We start from the raw sequence: 26886 nt of genomic DNA, 5'->3' as shown, positions 1-26886 counted from the left end.
CTCTGAAATCAACGTCTGTAGTACAGTTTCTCCTGACCCGCATAAACTGCCCTTTTGGGATGTTTCTTAGCTAAAAAGGATGGTGTCCTTTTGGCAAGGCTCGGCGCAAACATCACGCCTATTGCCACACCTCATATCTAGGTATAGAATTTGCTGTCATACCAAAAGTAGTTGTGTGAGAGGCAGAAATCAATTACCATCCCTAAAAACCTCTTCTGTACATAGGGCAAATCATCTCTCTTGCTAAATGCCCAATTCAGGGCTAACATGGCATTGTTGTAATGGATCGCCGCATACAACGATGCCACGTTGGCAGTTACAAAAAATATATCAGGTTGTATGGGTATTCTTAATTCATTTAACAACAATAAAAAATTACTTGTGTCTTTAAGGTAGGCTTTAGTGTTTAAAACGATGGTTTGGAGAAAATTGTCCAGGTACTGGCCCACTCTTGAAGAGACTGAGCCAATACTATTCACAATTGGTCTCACTGGAGGATTCACAGAATCTTTATGGATTTTTGACAATGTGTATATTGTCGGTATCCAATTGTAACTCGGGTGATAAGTATCTTTTTTCTTTCTTAGTAATGACGTGTATAGTAGCCATACTCAACCAAATTGCCTAAATCATTTCTAAAAAAAAATCAGCTGTTCTTTTTTTAGCACTTTATATGTCTCTGTATCTGCTAACATACTATTTGGGAGTGGTAAAACTTTTTACCAAGATTAACCCCCCCCCTTGTCCGCAGGCCGTCTTATCGCCTCTTTTTTCTTTTCTCCAATGCCTCAATCCCTACTCGAATATATTTAGGGTTAATATTCTTTTTAGGTTTAATTCCTTCCAGATCTTTTAACACTAGTTGCTTGAATACTTCTACATGGTGATTGGCTGGTTATGGTGGGTTAAATAAAGATTTGCTCTACCCAATACCCAAAAAATATTTTTTCATGTTAATTTTTCTGATGTATTTGTGAATGTCAATATAGACATTAAATTTATTAATGTTTTTTTTCCGCACATTTCAAACCTGCATTAAGAGTTCTTATTTCCTTATCCTTTAATGCAAAGTTGGCTAAATTGTATACCCCAGCTAGTTGGTCTCCCTTCTTCTTTTTTTGGGATTGGTACCCTAATCTACACCCCCTATAGTGTCTCTTCTTGTTTGCCCTGATTGGGGGCGGGGTGATTCCCAATTGGGAGGTCTCCACCACCCCTGCTGATTGGGAAGATGAGGCACTGGAGGAGGTCGCCCTCTCCGGGGTCTGCCCCCTTGTCCTCTGTCCTGTGCCCTACCTCCCCTCCCTAAAAAAGGCGGTGGTCGTGGAGACTCTAGTATTCCTTCATCATAATAATCATATAAGGGATCAAATCTATTATGAGTTTGCACAGGGTAGGGACTCCAACTCTCCCTCTCATCATGCCTATAGTTGGCATTATATTGTGAATAACTGGGACCTCCTTGATTTCCCATATTAGTCTGTTGATCTACAATATTACAGGGTTGCTGATAGTTAGCACCTTTATTGGGACATTTACCCCTTCTTCCCCTATTATTCTGATATTGGGTGAATGGTGTCCCGGAATGCTGTTTTATTTCTCCCACACCTCCATTCCTTTCCTGAGGATGGGGTGTTTGGGTAGGTGGAGGGTGCTGATCTACTGTTGCTCTTTGATTGTTAACCAAAGCAGATCCTCCATTTTGCCAGGAATATATAAAATTAGTTCCAAAGTCTTCCATATTGAATCTTTTAATTTTCTTTTTCTGTGTATCTCTATCAACTTTCTCCAGTTTTTTGTTAATATCGCTATTAAACTGAACCGCTTGTTGGGAGTCCTTAATAGGGTCCAAAATATTCTGAAACTCTGTGATTTTTTTTTTCTCCCAAATCTGCATTTGTTTTTTCTTTTTTCTTTTTAAAACCAATTCCTTTAAGACTGACCCCATTAAAGTCCAACCATTCTTTGGTAGATTCATTATCATACAGTCCGTCTTGTGGGCTCACTTCCCATCTAAGGCTACGCATTATAATTTTTTTTTTTTCAGATAATGTTCAAAAGTACATATATCCCACCATGTTTTGACCTGCTTTTCCAAGGCAAAATGGCGAAAGCTTCATTATAATCTGTGCTCTCCTCAGATTCCATCTCCGTAGAGAACAAGGACTCTACTTTGGCTGCTATGGATGTAATACAATTTCTTAGTAACAGACAGCTCAATTTAATCAAAAAACTATATCCAAAACAGTAAAAGTAAATAATCACTAAACAGCAAACATTCACTTTCCCTCAGCGCTCAGGAATCTTTTAAAATAAACAGGTCACAGACCCTTTGGCTGCTGCTATTAAGTGAATCAGGATGTAAAAAATATGTCTACACACCCTAAGACCCCTTTCACACTGGGGCGCTTTGCAGGCGCTACAGCGCTAAAAATAGCACCTGCAAAGCTCCCTGAAACAGCTGCTTCTGTGTCTCCAATGTGAAAGACCCGAGGGCCTTCACACTGGAGCGGTGCGCTGGTAGGATGCTGAAAAAAGTCCTGCTAGCAGCATCTTTGGAGCGGTGAAGGAGCAGTGTATACACCGCTCCTTCACCGCTCCTGCCCATTGAAATCAATGTGGCAGCGCAGCTGCTGCAGCGGCGCTTTGCGGGTGGTATTAACCCTTTTTCAGCCGCTAGCGGGGGTTAAAACTGCCCCACTAGTGGCCAAATACCGCCGCTAAAACGACGGTAAAGCGCCGCTAACAATAGCTGCGTTTTACCACCGACGCACCCAGCACCCCAGTGTGAAACCGACCTAAGGAGATATAGGCATTAGCAGCGTTAAACTCTTGTATCAATCCCAGAAACATATTAATATAACACATAATAATCTACATACTTATATCATACTGTGTGTGTGTGTATATATATATATATATATATATATATATATATATATATATATATATATATATATATATATATATATATATATATATATATATCATTTTTTTATAAGATTTTATATATTTTATTTACTAACAAAGATGTTGTAGCATTTTATATATTTACTTTTTTGTGTTTTATATGACACACTAACATTCCCTTATTCCAGGCTCCTTGATTGGGGACTTAGGGGTTTTTCTTTTTCCCTTTTGTCAATTATGATATAATGGGGATTTTTTTTTGACAGCCCCCCATAAATATCCATACCTGTAGAATTTCATTAACAATTTTCATTTTCAGAACTTTTGTACAATTGTCTAGTGGTTAGTGGAGCCCAATCAATGTTTATTTTCAACAACAGTGACAAACAAAATTTGAAGTAGCAGGATGGAAAATTTTTATCAAACGAAGGAAATTCGAACTGTTAATGTGGTTTTTGCTCAGGAAAAATCATACATAACATATTGTAATAAAACCTTTTTAATGGGTCTGAGAATTCATTCAAATAGCAAATAGGTGTTTTGAGCAAAATTAGTTAACTCATTCATGACAAAAAAATGTTCTGAAGAGCAGTATTTTTTTTTTTTTCAAAAAATACTGAATTATGGTCACCAGATTGAGCTGGCGATCATAGGTGATAAACATATTACAAGAAATATGGCAAAAACTTGCTGTGTCTGTAAATGTTTAAACTCCCACACAGAGAGACTCGCTGGTGTGTCCGATCGGCACGGTGCGGACACTAGCGAGAGGGTAGAGGCACGCTCTTCATATAGACCTCTAGGAGGGAGGATGCTGGCCACAAACTACTTTACTATACCATATTAAAACATCCTATAGGATAAAGTGGTATGAACTCTAGGTAGAGGAGGACTGATACTAGCCATTCATGCAGCAGGGAGCCTAATGGGGCGTACAAACGGTCTGACTTTTCAACCGGACTGGTCTGACGGACGCCGACGGACCAAATCCGACGGACAATCCGATCGTGTGTGGGCTTCACCGGACCTTCAGCAGACTTTTCCAGTCGCAAATCTGACGGACCTTAGATTTGGAACACGCTTCAAATCTTTACGCCGTAACTCCGCTGGACCCAGAAATCCGCTCGTCTGTATGCTAGTCTGATGGACAAAAACCGACGCTAGGGCAGCTACTGGCTACTGGCTATCAACTTCCTTATTATAGTCCGGTGTACATCATCACGTATGAATCCGTCGGACTTTGGTGTGATCGTGTGTAGGCAAGTCCGTTCGTTAAAAAGTCTGTCGGAAGTCCGTCAAAAATCCGTTGAAAGTCCGCTGGAAAGTCTGACGGACAAGTCCGGTCGAAAAGTCCGACCGTGTGTACGCCCCATAAGTTTCCATATGTTACCTAAGGATACCGCAGTTCAAGCTGGGTCTTAGCTACACATTTCTATACCTCTACCCTTGGGTTGGAACATTACCATTACCATAACCCTAGTGTGTCCCCATATCTACTTTAAGGGTGGTTTGGACTATCTGTACCACCCTCCTCTCATTGTGATCTACTTTTGTTTTTACTCATTGCACATTTTAACACTTAAGCTCCTGAAGAAGCGTATACTACAAGTAACATGTTGAGAAATGAGCAACCTGTGTAAGGCCCCATACACACTATTAGATTTTCTGCAGATTTTTGTCTTCAGACTTACCAAAACCATGTAGTGCAAGGGCCTGCCCGATTGCATACAAATTGAAACTCTTAAGGTTTGACCTCATATTATATGGTCTTGGTAAATCTGAAGACAAAAGTCTGCAGGAAATCCAATAGTGTGTATGGGGTCTAACTGGACATCACCACCCCTCGAGTAGCCACCATTGGACATCTGGCCAATAGAAGATTATGGTTGTGTACTTTATCTCTTATATGTTGTACTGAATTGGAGGCTCCCTACCTATATTCTGAGGGTTACTGGTGATACCAGCCCAGTTATTTGGTTTTATTAATTAAGTGTTCTTGCATAGCAAGACCACTTACTGTTATCTCACATATATATTATTATTATTATAGTCAAATTTACCACCCTAACTCCTCCCACAGCTTTTACACTATATAGACAGTAATATACCGAAACATGCGGCTTGTTCCCGCTTGGTGTGCTTTTACTTTGTGGAACGTTTCGTCGAATGCTTCACAAAATATCGTCTTTTTTGCAGCAAAATTGGTCCCATAGGAATGAATGGCGAAATGTTCAATGTCATTTAATTGGTGTGCTATTACTTTGTGGAACTTTGTGAAAAGCTGAAAAATACCAATGTGAATCCGGCCTCACTGTCATTTAATTGGTGTGCTATTACTCTGTGGAACGTTTCGCCGAATGGTTCACGAAATGTCGTTTTTGCAGCGAAATTGGTCCCATAGGAATGAATGGCGAAATGTTCAAAACTAAAGTGGGAGGTGACAAAAGCTGAGAACCCCATGATCAGCCAAAACATTATGTCCACCCCATGATCAGCCTAAACATTATGACCCCCCCCATGATCAGCCAAAACATTATGACCACAACATGATCAGCCAAAACATTATGTCCACCCCATGATCAGCCAAAACATTATGACCCCCCCCATGATCAGCCAAAACATTATGACCACAACATGATCAGCTAAAACATTATGACCAGACAAAACATTATGACCACCCCATGATCAGCCAAATAATTTATGACCACCCCACTATCAGCCAAAACATTATGACCACAACATGATCAGCCAAAATATTATGAGAACCCCATGATCAGTCAAAACATTATGACCACCCCATGAAAAAAAAAATTATAATTAAAAAAAAAATTTCATTTTTGAAAAAAAAAATCATTCTTGAAAAAAATGTTCAGCTCTTTCAGCTACTGATGGGACTACTATTTATACTTTTTAAAATATTAAGCTTTTTAACACTTTTTACAGTTACTCCAGCCACTCCAACCACACAACAGTTACTCAAGCCACTCCACCCAGTTACTCCACTCACTCCAGTTGTAGAGGCAAGAACACTTTTCACAATTTCCCCAGAAATTGTAGCTTTTCTAGTATAATATTATTATGCTGTGTACATATATAAAATATCTACACCTCTGTTGTTTTAAAGCAGATTCAATAAAAACATATTTTTAAACAATATCTATCTTCAGTGTGATGCAAGTAAAGTCCCAAACTTTCTCTTTTTTTTTTTCGCCGTTAAAACTCCCACATGGCTAACTTCGTATACATAGGCCCCTTAAACTGTATTTCAACCTTTGCAGCCAATTTGGGATAACATCTACTTTCTATCTGTTACATATTTCCATTTACATGCCTATTTTCAAAGCTGAACTCTGGAATAAGTAAATATTGTCTGAATACAAAGGGCATGTGTATTCTTTTTAAAATACTGGTGGCCTTTTTTTGTGTTTCTTCGAGACCTGTACAGTAATCCAGTGTGAAATCTGTGCAGGAGCTTTCTGTAATAAAAAACAGCTACTGCTGCTCTCTCTCCTTGTGCAGGATGACTGGTCTGATAGCTGCCCCTTCATGCAGTTTTCTTTAGGCAGACTGTAGTGGGTGGAGCCTGCTGGTCGCTCCCACAACCCAAATCACCCCACCATCGGGATGCTCCGTCTCCTGACCACCACCATCCTGAGCTTGCCTCTCCTCCTCCTTCTCGTGACTTTACATTATTCTGTTACCCCAAAGGATCAGCATGTCGTTTTCACAATTTTCTTCTCAGTAAACACGATAAACAGCAAGGTACCCCCAAGTACAGTGGAACTTTAAAGGCAACTCATCTAATAAACCAACATTATATAAAATATGAAATTGTATACAGTACATAGATAAAACATTGGTGTATACATCACTACTTTAAAATATGACATGACTTAATAGGATGACTGTTGATACAATAATCAGTGCTATAATGGCAGTATATTCTCTTGTGGCCGACGTGTTTCAGGAAAAAAACGTAGTCCTTTATTCAGGGGCATTTTAAATAAAAAAGGCCATTAAGACATATAGGGGGAGATTTACTAAAACTGGTGCACACGGAATCTGGTGCAGCTGTGTATGGTAGCCAATCAGCTTCTTACTTCAGCTTGTGCAATTAAGCTTTGACAATAAAACCTGGAAGGTAATTGGTTACTATGCACAGCTTCACCAGATTCTGTGTGCACCAGCTTTAGTAAATCCCCCCCATAGTACTCTATAACGGAACATAGCACACATTAGAACATGAAGCAGGAACATGGTATATTTGTAATGCAGATAATGACAAAAAAGAATGGTTTCATATCAAAAAAGCAGTCAACAAAGTGGTAATCTCAGGTAAAAACATAAATGATAATGCCTGTGCCCAAGCCAAAGATGTCCTTCATACAACCCCCCCAGCCCCCCAAGAAGAGGGGAGAGAGAGAAGTGTCCCCAGGCCCCAGAGATTCCACACAAGGATCCAAGAAATGACCACACTCCACAGCAATATATCTTTAAGGGTGAAGGAGAGGGGCCAAGGTAAATGGTATAAGAAATTATTGTCTGCAAGAGAGGGGAGAAACAAGGGAGTGTGGAAGGCAAGGTAGGAAGGAGGACAAAAATAAGTAAACATAGGTGGTTTCATGAGAAGGAGAGCCTGAGTTTCATAATCTTAAATGTCTCTAGCCCTGAGACTAATGGTATATGCATTATAAAGACCCCATAACGCTAAATATATAGTACCAATATTTTCCAAGGGAATGAACTATACGGAAAGTAAATATAACCAGCCTAATATTAATGTATCCATGTTATTCCCCCATATACCAGAGTGCAGCCATATATCCATAAAGTCCCCCCTGGAGGAAGGGGTGCTCATCTGGGGCTGACTGTAAACACGGATTAGGCCACATGTTGCATTTGTCAGAAACCATGAATCAGACTGAGACAGAAGTACAGTTAAATCACACTTGTTTAATAATGAATGTAAATAGAACAAACGTAGTCAAAACATAGCCAAAGTTCAGTAACCGGAACGGATAGTCAGACAAGCCAGAAAGTCAGGGATCAGCGTAGTGGAACAGCAAGCAGGATCTGGAGCCAGAAGGAATGTCAGCCAAGCAAGTCTTTAACAGAAACACAGGAGAACTTTCTTTGCAAACATTCTGCAAGTCTGCTGCAAGTTCTGGTTCAGTTATGTTGTGCAATAGTCATCCCACCACATGTGTCACTGTGACTGAATTTTCATGCTGTAGACTTGCAGAGCTCTTTCTCTAGATTCACCACTGCAACTTGGCTCTTGCTAGAGACTTGCCACCCAAATTTGCTACAAATTGGAAAAGTGTCAACTAAAACTTGTGCTTCAAGTGCTCTGCAAGTGTACAACCTGCCAGTGAAAATGTGCAAAGCAAGTTTATAGACTTACAATTCAACAATTCCAAAGGGATGAAGCTAAGGGGAAAATAATACTGGGAGTATGCTATAGGCCCCCTAACCTGAGGGAGGAAGTGGAGACGGATCTCCTATCACAAATTGGATTAGCAGCAAGGATGGGAAGTGTTATCATAATGGGGGATTTTAATTATCCAGACATAGACTGGGCGGAGGGAACCGCGCATTCATTTAAGGCTCGCCAGTTCCTTAGTGTCTTGCAGGACAATTTTATGGGTCAGATGGTAGACGCACCAACTAGAAATAAAACATTACTAGATCTACTGATTACCAACAATACAGACCTGATAACAGATGTGGAAATACGGGGCAATTTAGGTAACAGCGATCACAGGTCAATTAGTTTCAGTATAAATCACACAAATAGGAGACATGAAGGGAACACAAAGACACTGAATTTCAAAAGAGCCAACTTCCCTAAACTACAAACCTTGCTAAAAGGCATAAATTGGGATAAAATATTAGGAACAAAGAATACGGAGGAGAGATGGGTTTGCTTTAAGAGCATATTAAATAAGGGCATTAGCCAATGTATCCCATTGGGTAATAAATTTAAAAGAGCGAACAAACATCCTGGATGGCTTAACTCCAATGTAAAAATGCATATAAAAGCAAAGGAGAAGGCCTTCAAAAAATACAAGGATGAGGGATCATCCACAGCATTCAGAATTTATAAAGAATGCAATCAGAAATGTAAGGGTGCAATTAGGTTGGCTAAGATAGAACATGAAAGACACATAGCGGAGGAGAGCAAAAAAAAATCCCAAGAAATTCTTTAAGTATGTAAACAGTAAAAAAGGGAGGACAGACCATATTGGCCCCATAAAGAATGAGGAAGGACATCTGGTTACAAAGGATGGGGAGACGGCAAAGGTATTGAAATTATTCTTCTCCTCAGTCTTCACGAGTGAATCGGGGGGCTTCAGTAACCAAAACTGCAGTGTTTATCCTCATGACACAACACAGGAAGCACCTACATGGTTAACAGAGGACGGAATTAAAATTAGACTTGAGAAACTTAACATTAATAAATCACTGGGACCAGATGGCTTGCATCCGAGGGTACTTAGGGAACTCAGTCAGGTGATTGCCAGACCGTTGTTCCTAATTTTTACAGACAGTCTATTGACTAGAATGGTACCAGCTGATTGGAGAAAAGCCAATGTAGCACCAATATTTAAAAAGGGCCCAAAAAACATCCCTGGGAATTACAGACCAGTTAGCCTAACATCAATAGTATGTAAACTCTTGGAGGGGATGATAAGGGACTATATACAAGATTTTAGTAATAAGAATGATATCATTAGCAGTAATCAGCATGGATTCATGAAGAATCGTTCTTGCCAAACCAATTAACCTTCTATGAGGAGGTGAGTTGCCATCTAGATAAAGGAAGGCCCGTAGACGTGGTGTATCTGGATTTTGCAAAAGCATTTGACACAGTTCCCCATAAACGTTTACTGTACAAAATAAGGTGCGTTGGCATGGACCATAGGGTGAGTACATGGATTGAAAACTGGCTACAAGGGCGTGTTCAGAGGGTGGTGATAAATGGGGAGTACTCAGAATGGTCAGGGGTGGGTAGTGGGGTTCCCCAGGGTTCTGTGCTGGGACCAATCCTATTTAATTTGTTCATAAATGACCTGGAGGATGGGATAAACAGTTCAATCTCTGTATTTGCAGACGATACTAAGCTAAGCAAGGCAATAACTTCTCCGCAGGATGTGGAAATCTTGCAAAAAGACCTGAACAAATTAATGGGGTGGGCGACTACATGGCAAATGAGGTTCAATGTAGAAAAATGTAAAATAATGCATTTGGGTGGCAAAAATATGAATGCAATCTATACACTGGGGGGAGAACCTCTGGGGGAATCTAGGATGGAAAAGGACCTGGGGGTCCTAGTGGATGATAGGCTCAGCAATGGCATGCAATGCCAAGCTGCTGCTAATAAAGCAAACAGAATATTGGCATGCATTAAAAGGGGGATCAACTGCAGAGATAAAACGATAATTCTCCTGCTCTACAAGACTCTGGTCCGCCCGCACCTGGAGTATGCTGTCCAGTTCTGGGCACCAGTCCTCAGGAGGGACGTACTGGAAATGGAGCGAGTACAAAGAAGGGCAACAAAGCTAATAAAGGGTCTGGAGGATCTTAATTATGAGGAAAGGTTGCGAGCACTGAACTTATTCTCTCTGGAGAAGAGACGCTTGAGAGGGGATATGATTTCAATTTACAAATACTGTACTGGTGACCCCACAATAGGGATAAAACTTTTTCGCAGAAGAGAGTTTAATAAGACTCGTGGCCACTCATTACAATTAGAAGAAAAGAGGTTTAACCTTAAACTACGTAGAGGGTTCTTTACTGTAAGAGCGGCAAGGATGTGGAATTCCCTTCCACAGGCGGTGGTCTCAGCGGGGAGCATTGATAGCTTCAAGAAACTATTAGATAATCACCTGAATGACCGCAATATACAGGGATATGTAATGTAATACTGACACATAATCACACACATAGGTTGGACTTGATGGACTTGTGTCTTTTTTCAACCTCACCTACTATGTAACTATGTAACACTGCCACAAATATGTGGCAAGTTACCCTTGCCATCTGGGTTTTAGTTCTTTAAAATGGATGATAGCTTATAATTGGTGCTCTTCCATGGCCACAAGTATTAGAAAGAATGGAAATGATTAACTGAACACACATAGAATGCATGAGGGTAAAAAAAACTTCAGTCTTTAGAATCACTTTAAATACAAAAAAGCATTAAAATGCAACTTAATATCTTAAATTAGGTGTCCAAAGTGATATCCATAAGTCCCAGAAGGGTCCCTAGAACTTGTGCAGAACAGCAAGAAAATAGTGCAAACTGCTGTTGTTTGTGTACAATGAGCTTGTTTTACTAAAACTGGAGAGTGCAATCAGCTTGTTCAATTGAGCTTTAACAAAAAAAAACCTGGACGCTCCATGCTGCAATGTGCTTTTTTTCTTCTTGACACCTCCTGTCAGTGACGTTGTTGCGCCTCGGTCATTCAAGCGGCCGCAGCCTGTGAACCCAGAAGGAAGACCGGGTGAAGATGGAGGCCTCTATCGTGGTGACAGTGCACAGCTGGAGGGCTTTGTTTAGGTAAGTCTTTCATAATGTGCTAGTATGCGATGCGTATTGGTACATTATGGCTTTACCTTTTTTTTTTTTTGTAAGTTTACTACCACTTTAATCAGCCTTGTATATCAATAAATACTACCTCATAGCCACCTTGTTACACATAAGCCATAACAGAAATAGAAAGGTTAAGAAATAGTATAATCCCATTTATTGAAAACAATGCAATAAAACGCTCACATTTACAGTAGCTGTCCCTTCTCTGGCATTCTGGATGTAAACTTCCATCCACTCTCTAGAATCAGCATGTGAACGTGTATGCCTTCCAGCGGAAGTGACGTATGGTCTGAAACCCTGCCCAATGCATTTCGTCTTTAGGAGGACATCGTCAGGAGAATATTCATTTTAACAAGTAGAACAAGACAAATGTTCAAAAGAGTAGTTATTTCAGTTATTTCATATGCATCTACATATAATATGGAAATGCAATTGTTGAAAATGAATATGGCCAAATTTCAGTTAAACAAATTACAGACAGTGTAAATGCAATGCAAATTTCATCAATATAAGCGCTATAACTTTTTGTACATTTGCTCTGTACTAATTGACTAGGATTTAAATGATTTATAAAGTACAAAATAAAAGTGGTGAAATCTGTATTGTGTTTACACTGCTTATAATTTGTGTAACTGAAATCTTGCTCAAAAGAGAAATTCTATTTATTATCTTCTTTTTTCTTTTCTCTTATTTTATACTGTTTATTCACTGTTATTTTAGTGTTCAGTTTTCTTATCTGGATTTTCTTTCGTGGATAATTTGGTTGTACATGTGTGAAAATTCAATAAACGATTTTGCAAAAAAAATTTTAAACAAATGCATGTACAGTACAGTAAATGTTACGTGTGAATGCATTTGTTCAATTCAACAAATGATAGAAATGAGGCTATTAGTAGTGGAACTACACTGCATCTGAGCACCACAAACCAAAAAACTCTATTTAATATTCAAAGCAAACTTCCCCATCCATCCATGTCTCCATGCATTATTTTCCTTTAGAAATCACCTTGAAAAACACCCCCTAGAATTTCTGGCTGTGGCCATCTTGAGTAAAGGCAGATGACTTATATAGCATTTACATCCTGGAAGAAATCCACCTGCCCTTAGCTCAGGCATGCAGGAAGGAGAGCGTGCTTAGCTAAGAAAGCCCTTCCTCCCCTCCTGAAGTCTCTGGGGATGTATGACCTGATTTGTCTAGGCCTGGAAACCAAGAAGTAACTGAAGAAATGTAAAAAAAAAAGGTTATAACAAGTAAATATAATACACCTTCCTGTTTATTTAAAAAACAAATGTGTTGTAATTGGATGGTGCAATTAAGTACCCCACCCTCATCTTTACAACTAAGCCAGTACCTTTGACCACCCTCATCTTTACAACTAAGCCAGTATGGGTGAAACCCAGTGAGGGAAGGTTTCCAGACAGGGATTTGCCGCATGTGTTTAAAGCTTGTTTAAATAAGTTGCATCATCTGAGAGTGACCTGTTTACCAAGTGTGTGTACCGCAAGCTCGGAAAATTCTGATCAGTGACATTCTCAGAGGTTTTAATGAATGTCTTTGCTTTTTTATTAACTGGATAATATTGTTCCCCATATGTACAGTACAATTACTGTAAATGTTAATTTTGCTTAGTGAATAGGGTTTAGTAAATCAACCCCAGTAAAGACTAGAGCGTATTCAATACAGTAATGTTATTCGAATATGTATTTGAAAAAAAAATGAATGAATTAATAAATTAACTAAAGACTTTCAATAGCTATCCATAAACGGTGTCTCTTTGTACCTACAGAAATATGAGTAGACCCCGAAGGCCACTTCCTTTTTGTTTAGGGTAAGATCCAGGGCCAGTTTTATACCTTCGCTACTATATATGCCCCAATAACCATACTGTTAAATTTCTCTCCAAAATTTTGGATATTTTGGGGATGTTTAGGGAAGGTTTATTGGTTATAGGAGGGGATTTTAATATCACCTTGGACCCTAGTCTGGACACCTCTTCAGGGAAAACCGTTGTGTCTTATAAATCTTTAAGTCATATTAAACAGCACTTTCACTCTCTGCATTTGGTAGACAGTTGGAGGGTGCTGTATGAGCGGGACAGGGATTTCAGCTACTACTCCAAAACACACATCGTATATTCAAGGATTGATATGTTGTTGGTAGATCAATATTATTTGAATTATGTAAGCTCATCAACTAAAAAAAAAAAAAATAAATAAAAATTGCAAGCAATTCAGAATCAAGCTGCTCGCCTGGTCTCCGGATGCCCCAGAACAGACCACATCTCTCCCGTGCTGGAAAAACTGCACTGGCTCCCTTTTGCCAAGCGAGTACTATTCAAGGCAATGTGCTATATGTATAGGGCACAATGGAAACTGGGCCCAATTTATTTGTCTGAATGGGCCCCTCACCATGTACCGTCAAGACCACTCCGGTCGGCCAACTTACTTCTCACAGAACCGACAATCAGCAGACTAAAATTTACTGGTAACAGACGCCTGGTTACAAAGGGCAATGAGCTGTGGAACTCCCTTCCAGCATCTCTAAAGTCCTTACCCTCCCTCCTGAGTTTCAGGAAGGGTTTAAAAATCTTCCTCTTTGTCCAGGCCTATGGATAATCTGATTAAGAATAGAAATCTGACACGTAATCACACACATATGTTGGACTTGATGGACTTGTGTCTTTTTTCAACCTCACCTACTATGTAACTATGTAACTATGTAAAATCATACAAAAACATGGATTTTGTATGCTCATTTTTCCTCCCCATCTGGAGGGTTAGTCCCCCCCCCGGTTCTTCTCTGTTTTTACTCTACCTCTTTCCTATTGGGCATCCTAGGTTCCTTTTTTAACATTCTTTTGGAAATCTCACTTGATTTTAGGGTCTTTGTGCACCTAGATGCACTCCTAACGGAGCGCATTCGGCGCAATACATATCCCATATCAAATCGAATCATATTTCAGACCATGCTCCAATAAGTTTAACAATATGTCCAGCATCGATTGGTCGCTTGGAAAGAACATGGCGATTGAATGAATCTATTCTGGATGATAAACAGAGCATGGAATCCCTGTCCCTCACATTAGCATTATATTTTGAGACCAATACGTCAGAAGAGGTGCCTGACCAAGGTATCTGACCCATAAGGCGGTCATCAGAGGGGAGTTGATTTCAATGGGTTTGCGTATTAGGAAAGAGAGACAAAAAGAAATGGTTGAGCTCTTGGAGGAAATACATAAACTTGAAAGGAAACATAAAGCCCATTTAAAACCTGGGGACACGCAGAGACTGGAGATACTGCAGGTAGATTTAAAACAGTTTCTCGATCAGAAAGTTCAAAATAAACATAGGTATTTTGCCCACCGTTTTTATGAACAGGGGAACAAGGGTGGGAGGTTACTGGCTAGACAATTAAAGAAACAACAAGACTCACTATAAAGGCAGGTGATAAACAGATAGTGGACACCCAAGCAATAGCAGCCGAGTTTCACCGTTTTTATAGGACTCTATATAATATAGATCCAGTTACCATGGTGGTGGTGGAAGGTGGACGTGCAGACAGAATTCGAGAATATCTTAAAGCCTCAGAGTTGCAGGCCATTCCATCTGTGGCCCTTGAGGAAATGTAAAAAGCAATCTCTATTGAAGAGTTGGGCAGAGTGATTGCGGCTTTGCCATTGGGTAAAAGCCTGGGACCCATCTCCCTCCTTAACTCTGACATTAAGCTCCTGGCTAAAATTCTGGCCCTTAGGTTACAAGACCATATAGTTCAACTGTTTCACCCAGACCAAACGGGGTTTATGAAGAGGCGAGAGACAATACTATTCAGGCCTTGCATGTATTGCATTGGATGCATAATGGACCGAATCAGACCCCGAGAGTAATAATTTCAGTGGATGCTAAAAAAGCATGCTACAGGGTGGGGTGGGAGTTTATGGTCGGAGTTCTGAGGGAAATGGGTCTTAGAGAACAGATGATGGGGTGAGTGATGGCACTATACGCAGATCCTAGACCAAGGGTTAAAGTCAATGGCAGACTATCAGATTATTTTGAGATATGGAATGGAACTAGGCAGGGATGTCTATTGTCTCCACTGTTATTTGCTATGGTGCTGGAGCCCTTTCTGCGAACGATTAGGGGAAATAGGAGGATTAAGGGGATTTGTATTGGATCAATGGAAGATAAGATCTCGGCTTATGTAGATGATCTACTGTTATACCTTTCTTCTCCTCAAGAGTCTCTGATGGAATTAATGTTGGAAATAGATAGGTTCGGCCTTATATCTAATTTTAAAATAAATATTGAGAAGTCAGTGTTGATGCCGAGCCATGTTTCTTTGAGGATAATGGCCACTCTGCAACAATCTTTTCCTTTTGTTTGCCACTTTAATTCTATATCCTATTTGGGGATTTATATCTCTTCAGATGTAAAACTCCTATATGATCTAAATTATGGACCCTAGGTGGTTTCTATATTAAAGGATTTGCAGAAGTGGAGAAGTTATACTCATGGTTCAACAGGATAAATGTGCTTAAAATTAGTGTAATTCCTAGACTTATTTATATTTTACATACTGTACCTATAACACTTCCACAGATATTCTTTAAACAAATACAAAGGGCTTCTATGACGTTTGTGTGGGGAGATAAACATCCCGGCTGGCAAATGAGATTTTGAGGAGACCAAAACAGGAGGGTGGGGTGGGACCTCCGGACATAGCGATGTACTACAGAGCCATGGCCCTGGTTCGTATTATGTATTGGTGCCATGACTCTGTTAGTAAACTTTGGGTGCCCCTCAAGAAGATAATTAGCAGGTAGAAATTTGGCCGGAGCTCTATGGATTCTGGTTTCACATAGGGGACTATCGGAATATGTATCACCATTAACGAGAACAACATTATCCATTTGGGACAGAATGAATAGCACAGGAAAGTTCGCCCCCCCCCCAACATCCCCTATGACACCATTGGAAGGATTCCCCTGGTTCCCCCAGGGGAATAGAAAGGGAGTTTAGATCGATGGATAATGGTAATGGATGGGAAGGCTAAATGTGCTACAGTGGACCCACAGGGTAAACTGCTACCACTGGTAGAGTTGGTTTTGATATTGGGGGAAATACCAATGGCCGCATAGAGATATCATCAAATGACGGAGCTGTTTAACAAGTGGACGCATCAGATTAGGCCAGCGAACCCGCTTACTACTTTTAAAGTATGGTGTGCCAATATATCAGAGCTGGGTCTTATGTTGTCCGGAATGTATAAGTTGGTTCCGAGTGCTCAAAATATAACAACTCCCTATTGTATTAGAAAATGGGAAAGGGAGGTTATAATTTTACATCCAAACAAATTCAAAGATTGATAAGGGCAACACACCATACTTCAATAAACTCCCATATACAGGAGATGTCTTATAAGTTCTTGACAAGATGGTATCGCACACTGGTTTTACTGGCTCAGATATATCCATCGGCAGATGTTAATTGTTAGAGGGGGTGTAACCAAAGGGGTTAATTTCTTCATTATGGTGGTACTGCCCAAAGATTAAAGTATTCTGGGAGGCGATAGCTCCCTGGATTAAGAAAATGACACTTAGACCTATAGAATTTTTCCCATCACATTTTCTCTTCCATGGGATGCTAAATGCAGCAAACATATTGATACCTAGATTTTGGAAACAGTCTAGATGCCCCACTATAATGGATTGGAAAGACGAGGTGGAAAAAATAATGGGAGGCAGAGAGATGGGTACATATGGTTAAAGATCAACAAAATGGTTGAAGGCATTAAAGGAAGAGAGTAATACATAGTAATGAATCGGGCATGGGATTGTTTACATTAAGGCACATAAAGGAGGGTGGCTTGAAATATTGATTTGGATTGAAAAGAAAGGAAGAAATAACTAATAATGTGGGAGGGAGAGGTTGCATTTAAATAAATGCACTTAATATTAATGATAGCGAAGGGGTTAATTTAAGGGGAGAGAAGAGAGAGAATTCCTCTCCCTTCCCCCCCCCCCTTTTTTTTCCTCTCTCTCGTTGCCTGAGAAGGGCATGTTCGTAGATCAATTGCGCTCGCATAGGGGAATGGCCTCCCTCCCCCTTTTTCTGTTTTTTGTTTTTTTATTCATTGTCTAAGTGTAAATTAGAAGAATAGGAGTGAAGATTTACTGAAATACTGTGTGTATTTTTTCTTCTTTTTTGTTGTTGTTGTTGTATGGTGAAAACTTGTCTTAATAAAGGAAAAAAGTGATTATAAAAAAAAAACTAAAGACTTTTTCATTTTATATCTGCACTATTCTTTAAAACATACAACAATGTCATTTCTTTGTAGGAATTCCAGAGCCATGTTTTTCACTGACCCAATTACCATTCTCCTGCTAGTTCTGCTCTGTCTTTTTCTGGTGAAGATTACTCATGGCTCCACGCAGAATGTTTACCCAAATTTTCCACCTGGCCCAAAACCTTTACCCATCATTGGAAACATGCATATTCTGGACCTGAAAAGACCATACAAGACCTTCTTAGAGGTATGATGCATCAGTATAGCAACTCAGCAGGATAATATAATAAAAATGATGATGATATTAAAAATAATAAGGATTTTTTTTGTCCTCATTTTCATGTGACTAGTGAATTACTGTAATTAGTTTATTTAAATCACTTTTTTTTCAACTCTTTCCAAAACATTCACTGTTAGGAGTATTGCTTATGATGTGTATAAATGAATTTGAATTGGCCATGACGCAGCTGTAATGGATCTCACTGGTTCCATCAGTCATAAGCAGTGGCATAGCGTAGGTTGTTAGAGTCTTTTCCACTAGAACAGTATTAAACCCCTTACCTAAGCACATGTATTTTATATTAAGAAAATACTGCTGTAATACTGGTATACTCAATTTTTTTTTATTTTATTTTACTTTATTGAGAGTAGTCCACATAGTACCTACATACAGTGTCAGCACTGAGGCATGGTGTGTCCCCCAGGAGGTGCAGGAAAAGAAGTGAGATCACCCCATCACCCCAAATCCGGCACCTTCCCACCTTAGATCAGTCCAAACTTCTTTACCATCAGACATCAGATCAGCCCTTACTCCTGCACCTTTATACCTCAGATCAGCCCCAATTCCTGTACCTTCACACTCCAGACCACCCTAATTCCTGCACCTTCACACCTTTGGACCACCCCAATTCCTGCACCTTTACATCTCTGATCACCCCAATTCCTGCACTTTCACACCCCAGATCACCCTAATTCCTGTACCTTCACATCTCAGACCATCCTAATTCCTGTACCATCACATCTCAGACCATCCCAATTCCTGCACCTTCACACCTCAGGGCAGCCCCAATTCCTGCACCTTCACACCTCAGGTCAGCCCCAATTCCTGCACCTTCACACCTCACATCACTCCAGTTGCTGCACCTTCACACCTCAGATCATTCCTAATTCCCGCACCTTCACACCTCAGTTCAGTCCAATTCTTGCACCTCTGAATTAGTAGTTCCCAATAGCTGGTTAATTACCTGTCCAAAATGAGAGCAGGCAGCTTGAAGTGTCTAACTCAGCATCAGGGTCGGGTCTAGGCTGTCTGATGTGGGGGTATGTGTCCCCTGACATAGTTTTGTACAACCCCTGGCAAAAATTATGGAAACACCAGTCCCTGAGGATGTTCCTTCAGCCAGATTGATGAAGAGTACTGTTTATCACTCATTAAGTCAATGCCTCAGAGACTGCAAGCAGTTATAAAAGCCAGAGGTGGTGCAACAAAGTACTAGTGATGTGTTGGAGTGTTATTTTGTTTGTTTTTCATGATTCCATAATTTTTTCCTCAGAATTGAGTGATTCCATAATTTTGTGCTTGTTCTATAAATCTAACTGTTACTGTCCACCACAATTATTTTTCTTGATTTCTTTTAGTGTTTCTTAAAGCTAGAAAGTTGCCATTTGAAATGCCTTTAGTTTTTGGCCATGTCTGCGATCTGCTTTTTTTCTACAACAATAAACAACTGAAGGAACATCCTCAGGGACTGGTGATTCCATAATTTTTGCCAGGGGTTGTACAAAACTATGTCAGGGGACACAGGATAGGAGGTCAGCAGGGCAGTGTACAGGGATCGGCAGGGCAGAGGACAGGGGTCAGCAGGGCAGAAGACTGGAGTGAGAGGACAGAGGGTCAGCAATGCAGAGAATTGGGTCAGCAGGCCATAGGACCTGGTCAGAAGTGAAGAGGACAGGGTCAGCAAGGAAGAGGACAGGATCAGCAGGACAGAGGACAGGGGTCAGAGAACAGGGGGCTAGCAGTGCAGTGGACAGGAATTAGTAGGACAGTGTACAGAGGTCAGCAGGGCAGAAAATGGGGTCAGCAGGCCATAAGACGTGGTCAGAAAGGCAGAGGACTGGGGTCAGAGGACAGGGGCAGCAGTGCAATGGACAGGAATTAGTAGGACAGTGTACAGAGGTCAGCAGGGCAGAGGACTGGGCTCAGCAGGGCAGAGGATCAGCAGTGCATAGGGGGAACATCAGCAGGGCAGAGGACAGGGGTCAGCAGGGCAGAGGACAGGGGTCAGCAGGGTAAAGGACTGGGTCAGAGGACAGGGGGTCAGCAGTGCAGTGGACAGGAATTAGTAGGACAGTATACAGAGGTCAGCAGGGCAGAGAATGGGGTCAGCAGGCCATAGGACATCGTCAGAAGGGAAGAGGACAGGGTCAGCAGGGCAGAAGACTGGGGTCAGAGGACAGGGGGTCAGAAGTGCAGAGGGGGAGGGAATGTAAGCAGGGCACAGGTGGGGAACATCAGTAGGGCAAATGGGGGGTATCAGCAGAGCAGAGGAGTTGCTCCCCCCCAACACTGCACACAGCTAAGATCTGATTCTTTTGCAGACACAACCTGGATTTGCACATTGTGTTGCTGGCTGTTGCAGGCTGAGGATTTCACAGAACTGCAACCCCCAGCCACACACTGTGGGGATTAAGGTTTATTCTGGAAAGAAACAGATTAGCTGTGTGCAGAGGAAGAGCTGCTCAGCTGCACGTCCTGTGGCAAGCCTGAGTGCCGGTTCACACTACAGCAACTTGGGATCCGACTTGTAAGTCCTCAAGTCGCCCCAAGTTGCTGGACATAAGAAATGCCACAGAAGTGAATGAGACCTGTCTTAATGTACACTACTGAAGTAGCTCCGACTTCAGAAAAGGTTCCTGTGCTACTTCAAGGCGACTTCTAGGCAACTTGTACACATAGATTTCAATGGAAGTCACCTCCAAGTCAGATCTCCATCTATATTGAAGGAAAAAGAAAAGAATTTACCCAGGTACTCCCCATGTTTACCCAGGCAAATCCCTCCTTCCCACAGAGCTGATTATTCTATGATTGTCCACAGCCAAAGTCGCTTGTCCTGAAGGTGACTTTAAGTCGCATTGAAGTTGCTCAAAGTTGCGCTGAAGTCGCTTCCAAATCGCCTTGCAAAGTCGTGCTGTAAGTCGGGTTGCCCTGTGTGAACCGGCACTCAGTGTAGTCTGAGGATGGGAGGAAGACCTTACCAGCATTCATGCAGGGGAGAGGCGGGGTGAATGCGGCGGTCAGATGCAGTTACCTGGACTGTCCGTGGCTCCTGTACAGGGATGTCCAGAAGGCGGTGTTGAGGCTGGATGGGGACACGGCTGACAAGGTATCATGGGATGATGTAGCCAGCCTGCACCAGCAGGGAACGGCCGCAAGAGACTGACCCAGGGACAGCCATCAGAGCGGGCGGCTCGGGGTGACGTCACTCGACGGCCCTGAGGTCGACCAGCAACCCAGATTGGAGGAAATGGACAGGATGGGGAAACACACCAGGGCGTTAATCACAGAGAGTGCCCATTGCTGAGTCAGGACAGCTGGGTAAGCTCAAGCAGCAGTATTAGTTCGGCTCATGGAGAGCAGCGGAGGCGGGGCTTAGACAGTGGTACACTCGGGAGTCAGGGCGGCAGGAGTAGGGAAGGCAGGAGATGGGACTTCTGCGCCCCTCTAGATATTGCGCCTGGGGCCACCGTCCCCCCCACACACACACACACATATACACTAAGCCACTGGTCATAAGTTAATTCTTGAGATTTACTTTTGGCCTCTGGGTCCTTTTGGATCAATAGCTTTTGGTAAAGACATCCTCAGCTACAAGAAAATGTATAATATGCACGAACACTAAATTTGCAACAACTGCATCAAGTATACAGTGAAGACTTCTGCATGGAAGATAACTGGTACAAAATGTAAGTGAATGTAGGACAAATAATGGATCAAAATTGAGAATTTGTTACTACTGAAGTTACTTTAAACCCCATCTATTGTTTCCCTTAATCTTTTCGAAAAGTACTTTATGATTTGATGATATACAGTAGAATGAAATTAAAATGAATTAAATGATTACTTCTTTTGAAGTGTAATTCTGAATTAAACTTTTCATTTGCAAAAATAAAAAATATTCTAGGAGCAGATTTTTAAAACCTGGGGTTGTCCTAGAAAGTCACAGAATATTGGCAACTATGTTAATAATAACATTGTGGTAGCTTGGCAAATTCTAATTTGAAGTAGCACTTTCAGTTTTGCCAGGTTGGCAAGTTGGTGAATCGCTGATCAATTTACTTATCTCCGGTTATAAACTTAATATAATTAATATAATAATAATCTATCCTTTGCAGCTGGCTAAGAAATACGGCTCAGTGTTCAGCGTACAAATAGGGTCACAAAAGATAGTAATCCTGTGTGGCTATGAGACAGTGAAAGATGCTCTCATCAACCATTCTGAAGAGTTTTCTGAGAGACCTTACATCCCCATATTTCAGGACTTGTCCAAAGGACATGGTAACTTCCATTTTCATTCTTCTGTAACATCATATTTGCTAATTTCATAGAGAGGCTGATCTATTAGAAATGTTAGCATATATGTAGCGCTCTCCCCGACCACCAGAGGCCTGGTGGTGACCCCCACAGTCAGTGAGGGCTAACATTCCTCCTCAGGGTGCAGTTTACTAGGCATGGTGGGTGTAGTGTACGATGGAAAGATAGGCGCCAGTCACTTTTAATAATGAACAAAGAGAGTTTTATTTCTCTTAACAGGAATGGTGGGAGAGAGGGGTAGGGCACAGGACACCCTTCGGCAAATGCAATAGCAGCTTGGCAGAATCCTTGGACAAAAAAAAAATGGCGGACAGCGATACAGAAAAAGGGCCTTTATGCTGAATGCAGCAATCTGAATTTCGTAGCAACTGCTGTCTTCTATAGCAACAACTTTACTCACAGTATCCCACTGTAGATCCTCAAGCTTCACTCACAGCTACCTGCTGTATTCTTCAAGCTTCACCCACAGCTACCCGCTGGATTCCTCGGACTCAATTACCCGCTGGATCCCTCAAGCTTTACTCACAACTACCTGCTGCACTCCTTCAAGCTTTACTCACAGCTACCCACTGTACTTCTTGGATGAGTTCTCTTCTGAAGCTTTCCCACTTAATTCATAGTCCCCAGCTGATGAGGCGTCTGCTCTGGTACTCCTTCAGAACTCCATCCCTTTACACCTGTCTCTGGCAACAAGAGTGGTTGACCCTCTGGCAACTTTCTCTCCCTTGCCTCCTGGCAATGATCAGGCTCCCCTATGGCCGAGCCTCTTTACACGTGGTTAGGCCTCAGGCTTCAGGCCTACACCTCTGTTGCTGCTCCACACACACCCACCCAAGCCGCAGCCCAGGTGGAAAAAACCCTGATCACCTGACTTTCTCCAAATAAATAGACTATCCCAGCAGCCTTAGTGGCCAAAGAAACTCCTGCTGATTGGCTAAGAAAAGCATATTCACTCATAACCTGAATTCACTGTAATCTATCATTCTAATGCCCAAGGTAACAGTGCCACCTATTGACAAAAGAGAGAAATCACAGTTAAACCCAAGATTAGGAGAAACCCATTTGATCAAAGACTACAAATTAGCTAGGCTTAGTTACCACCTAGCACAATTAAATTTGCTAGCAGCCCTGTTTAGGACAATGGTGCTACATACATATTTTGCCCATGTCAACCAATCAGATGTTGACAAAATAACTTTAAAGTTAACTTTAAAGATAACTAATCTGTTTTCATTGGTTGCTATTTTCAACAGATCTCATTTTAGCTTAACCACTTCCACCTGTAGGATATCATATGACGCCCTTGGGTTGACGTGATAATATCTGAAGGATGCCTGCAGCCATGAGCATAGCATAAGGGGGTGGAAGGGATCACAATCACAACCCCACCCCTAGCTCCAGGAGGCCCCTGCAGCCTCCCTGTCATATTATCATATCCTCCACAAAGTCCAGCTCTGATCTGCCCTAGGTCCCCACAGCCACGCTCCAGTATTGGGCTTCCACTTTGCCTTCCACAGTCCACACCCCTCTGTTCTCATTGTCTGGGGAGAAGCTGTTAGCCATTTCCTGAATGGAGATGAGCATGGGGTGAGAACAGCCCAGGATGGGGAAGTGTCTGTGCTGTGTGCTGGCAACATGGAACGGAAACTGAGCTCATCAAGTTAAGAGGAGGAGAGTGCCGTCCTGTAGCCACGATGGGACCGATGTCACTGGTGAGGTAAGACACCGCTCAGTGTCTTCTAGTCACTAGCTGGGATTCTATGTACCCCCCCACCCAGGGATGTCTGCTTACCACACTTCCCTGACAACTGGGGAAAAGACATGCACCTCTGGGAGGTGACCTTCCCCCAACACCTGCCATCACTGACATAGAAACCTTCATAAATTGCTAAAACAAATCCCTTAAAACCTCCTAAAGGGGCCCCTGAGGGGCTGCTGGCTCCAGATTTCATGTCACATGGCTTTGCCCCCCAGATCTAAGTTTTGCCCTCCCAAAGCCCCCTGACCACCCCCTCCACCCTGGATGCTATGCCCGCTGCTGAGCTTCTTTCCCAGTACAGCATTCTATACTGCTCCTCCTCCGCAGGGCTGAAATCACATTCCTTTACAATACAGCCAGTCAGCCATGATCTGCATAGGGTGTATTTGCCTACTGCAACTACACTACTGTTCCGACCAGGGGATTTCATAGGTCAGAACAGCAACATATAAGCCAGATACACCCTGTGAAGGCTGATAGACTGTGTGTAAAGGAATGTGATTTCAGCCCTGTGTATTGTGGGGGGAGCTGTTTACAGCGCTGGAATGGGAAAGGAGCTCTGCCAAATGACCTGCCAGGGGTCCCTGTCCTCTGATTCTCCAGCAGTGATCCCTGTCCTCTGATTCTCCAGGGGTGATCCCTGTCCTCTAATGTAAGGAGGAACTCTGGGAACTTTAAACTCTTAAGCCACTTTGAGTATCTTGGCGTGCGGTCGGTGTATCTGCACACACGGCGGGAATGGTGGGTGGTAGTGGGGAGGGGGCCCAGGTCAACTTTTGCATCGGGGTCCACAAGCTTCAAGCTACACCTTTGCCTGCAGCTACAGGCACCATTCAGATACCTTTCTTTTCAGCCAGCGATTCTCTGTAAAGTAAAAGCTATCCTAGTGGCTATTCAGGAGGGTGGTGGGAGGAGGGACATCCCCTCCCGCCACCCTCCGGTGCCTCTCCGGGCTCTTCCAACACTCCCAATGCTCTCCCAACATGATCCAGAACCCGGATCACTGATATGGCAGTGGCACCGGATTACCATAGAACTGGGTTCAGCTCTATGACCCTGGGAGACCAGAAGCAACGTCCTGACTTCTGGCACTGGCAGATGTAAGCAGTAAACACTGCCAGTTTTTTTCTTCTCTTGAAAGCAAAAATCAAATTTTTTTTTATATATCATGCTTTTCAGGGTAGAGGTAGAGATATCTAGGGTCTCATTGACCCCAGATGTCTCAATAAAAAGGACTTGTCATGCCTTATTCCTAGTACAGGGGGATATTTACGTTTTTTGTAATGGATTGTACCACTGGCATTATCGAAGTACAGTTATATACCTCTTAGCAGTGGTGTGGAGCTTCAATTTCCATTTTTGTTACATAAGGTAAATGCTTTGAGGTTTCCCTCACTTTTTCAAAAGCTACTTTCTGCCTATAATTTGGTACTTCTATTACCATCATTGTATTTATGAGAGCAGGATGATCGGGGTGGTCAGATTTGTTCCTTTTTAGATTTGAACAATTGAGTCATTATGTGAAATGAATAAAAATACTTCTCATTTTTCACCTTCACTGTCTACTTTGGCTCTATGGGAGATCCAGACCAGAAGATAAATTCTGCATGGATGTATATTACCTCACTGTGACAAGGTATTTCACGTTACCTTTATATTTTACACACAAACTTTGAATATAATGATATACTGGCTCTGTTTTATTCAAATGTATTTATTAGCTTACTTGTATATCTATCAGATTCCACATGAATGCAATAATTATTAAATAATAGTTCCAAAGAATGTAGAACACATATATTTATTTTTCATTCATTTTTACTGTACACGGAACCATCTGCAATCTTAAAAGGGACCATGAGCTTTACACACAGCCTGTCAAGGTATACTTGAAAGGATCATTGAGGTTGATGTCTATGGATGTATCAAACAGACCAGGGTTCGGTTCTCTGGAGTTTCCTCAAACTGCACTGAAGTTCAAATGTTAATAATAACCCTATTAAAGTCAAAGGACGACAAATCTTTAAAATTAATTCCAGACATTTTCAAGCCTATAGACAAGTGATTGTCAAATAAAGGGCATGGAAATGCAAATAAAATGTAGCTCTTTAATAAGGTAGGAAAACCTTACAAAAATTATAAAATCCCTTTAACTACCTGACAACCACTAACAGCAAATATGCCGCAAGCGGACGGCAGGTACAAGCATGATTACATACATGTACATGATCAACTTTTACCCGGGTTTGGAGTTGATTTCAGCCAATGATTTTGGCTGAAATCAGCTGATTGGCTGTCTCCAGAGTCCTGTGTTTACAAAAACGACTGTGTACTGTGAACAAATAACACAAGGGCTAGCCTCTAGCAGGATTACAAAAAAAATTAAAAAAAGGGGGGTACCATCATCCAAATATCAATTGCAGAAAGACTGGGAAGGGGGTGATTCCCAAATAACCTCCAAAGGGGGAGAATTGGACTATCTGGGTACCTCGGACACAATACACAGAGAAGAATAGAAAATATTTTATTTATACACAAAAGGGTTGTATAAAAACAGGGTATCCAGATACAACAAAAATAAACACAAATAAAATTCAAAGGGTGTGTTGAGATATATTCAAACTATGCATATGTTCTGCTAATACTTGATGAAAAAGGTCTTAGTGGGTCCTTAATATGGATGGAATTTAAAGCTTGAGTTTGTTGCGCTATGTCTAAAACAATAAGAAATGAGCAGCTGACAC

At 41.6% G+C, this 26886-nt stretch overlaps 1 protein-coding gene and 1 long non-coding RNA gene across 7 annotated transcripts in view; one reads left to right on the top strand and one right to left on the bottom strand.

Moving 5' to 3' along the window:
• Positions 1 to 26886, bottom strand: part of LOC141139198 (uncharacterized) — a 1175459-nt gene that overhangs the window by 645617 nt on the left and 502956 nt on the right. The window lies entirely within an intron of this gene.
• The window catches only part of LOC141139181 (cytochrome P450 2K1-like), a 109108-nt gene that overhangs the window by 13611 nt on the left and 68611 nt on the right, over positions 1 to 26886 (top strand). For 3 of the 6 annotated variants that reach the window (XR_012243730.1, XR_012243731.1, XM_073625087.1), the window contains exons 2-5: positions 11356 to 11473; positions 13294 to 13335; positions 17841 to 18036; positions 22185 to 22347. Coding sequence is in view for 4 of the 6 variants with exons in the window: in XM_073625087.1 (XP_073481188.1) it covers positions 11424 to 11473; positions 13294 to 13335; positions 17841 to 18036; positions 22185 to 22347 (451 nt within the window). In the remaining 2 variants the exon portion in view is untranslated. The remainder of the gene's footprint in view (positions 1 to 11355; positions 11474 to 13293; positions 13336 to 17840; positions 18037 to 22184; positions 22348 to 26886) is intronic. The other 3 variants (XM_073625089.1, XM_073625088.1, XM_073625090.1) reach the window with 3 other exon arrangements.

The sequence above is a fragment of the Aquarana catesbeiana genome, linkage group LG04 (assembly GCF_042186555.1).
Source record: "Aquarana catesbeiana isolate 2022-GZ linkage group LG04, ASM4218655v1, whole genome shotgun sequence".
Taxonomy (NCBI): Eukaryota; Metazoa; Chordata; class Amphibia; order Anura; family Ranidae; genus Aquarana; species Aquarana catesbeiana.
Note: the sequence above shows the minus strand (reverse complement) of the source record. Positions and strands in the feature narration are given on the sequence as shown.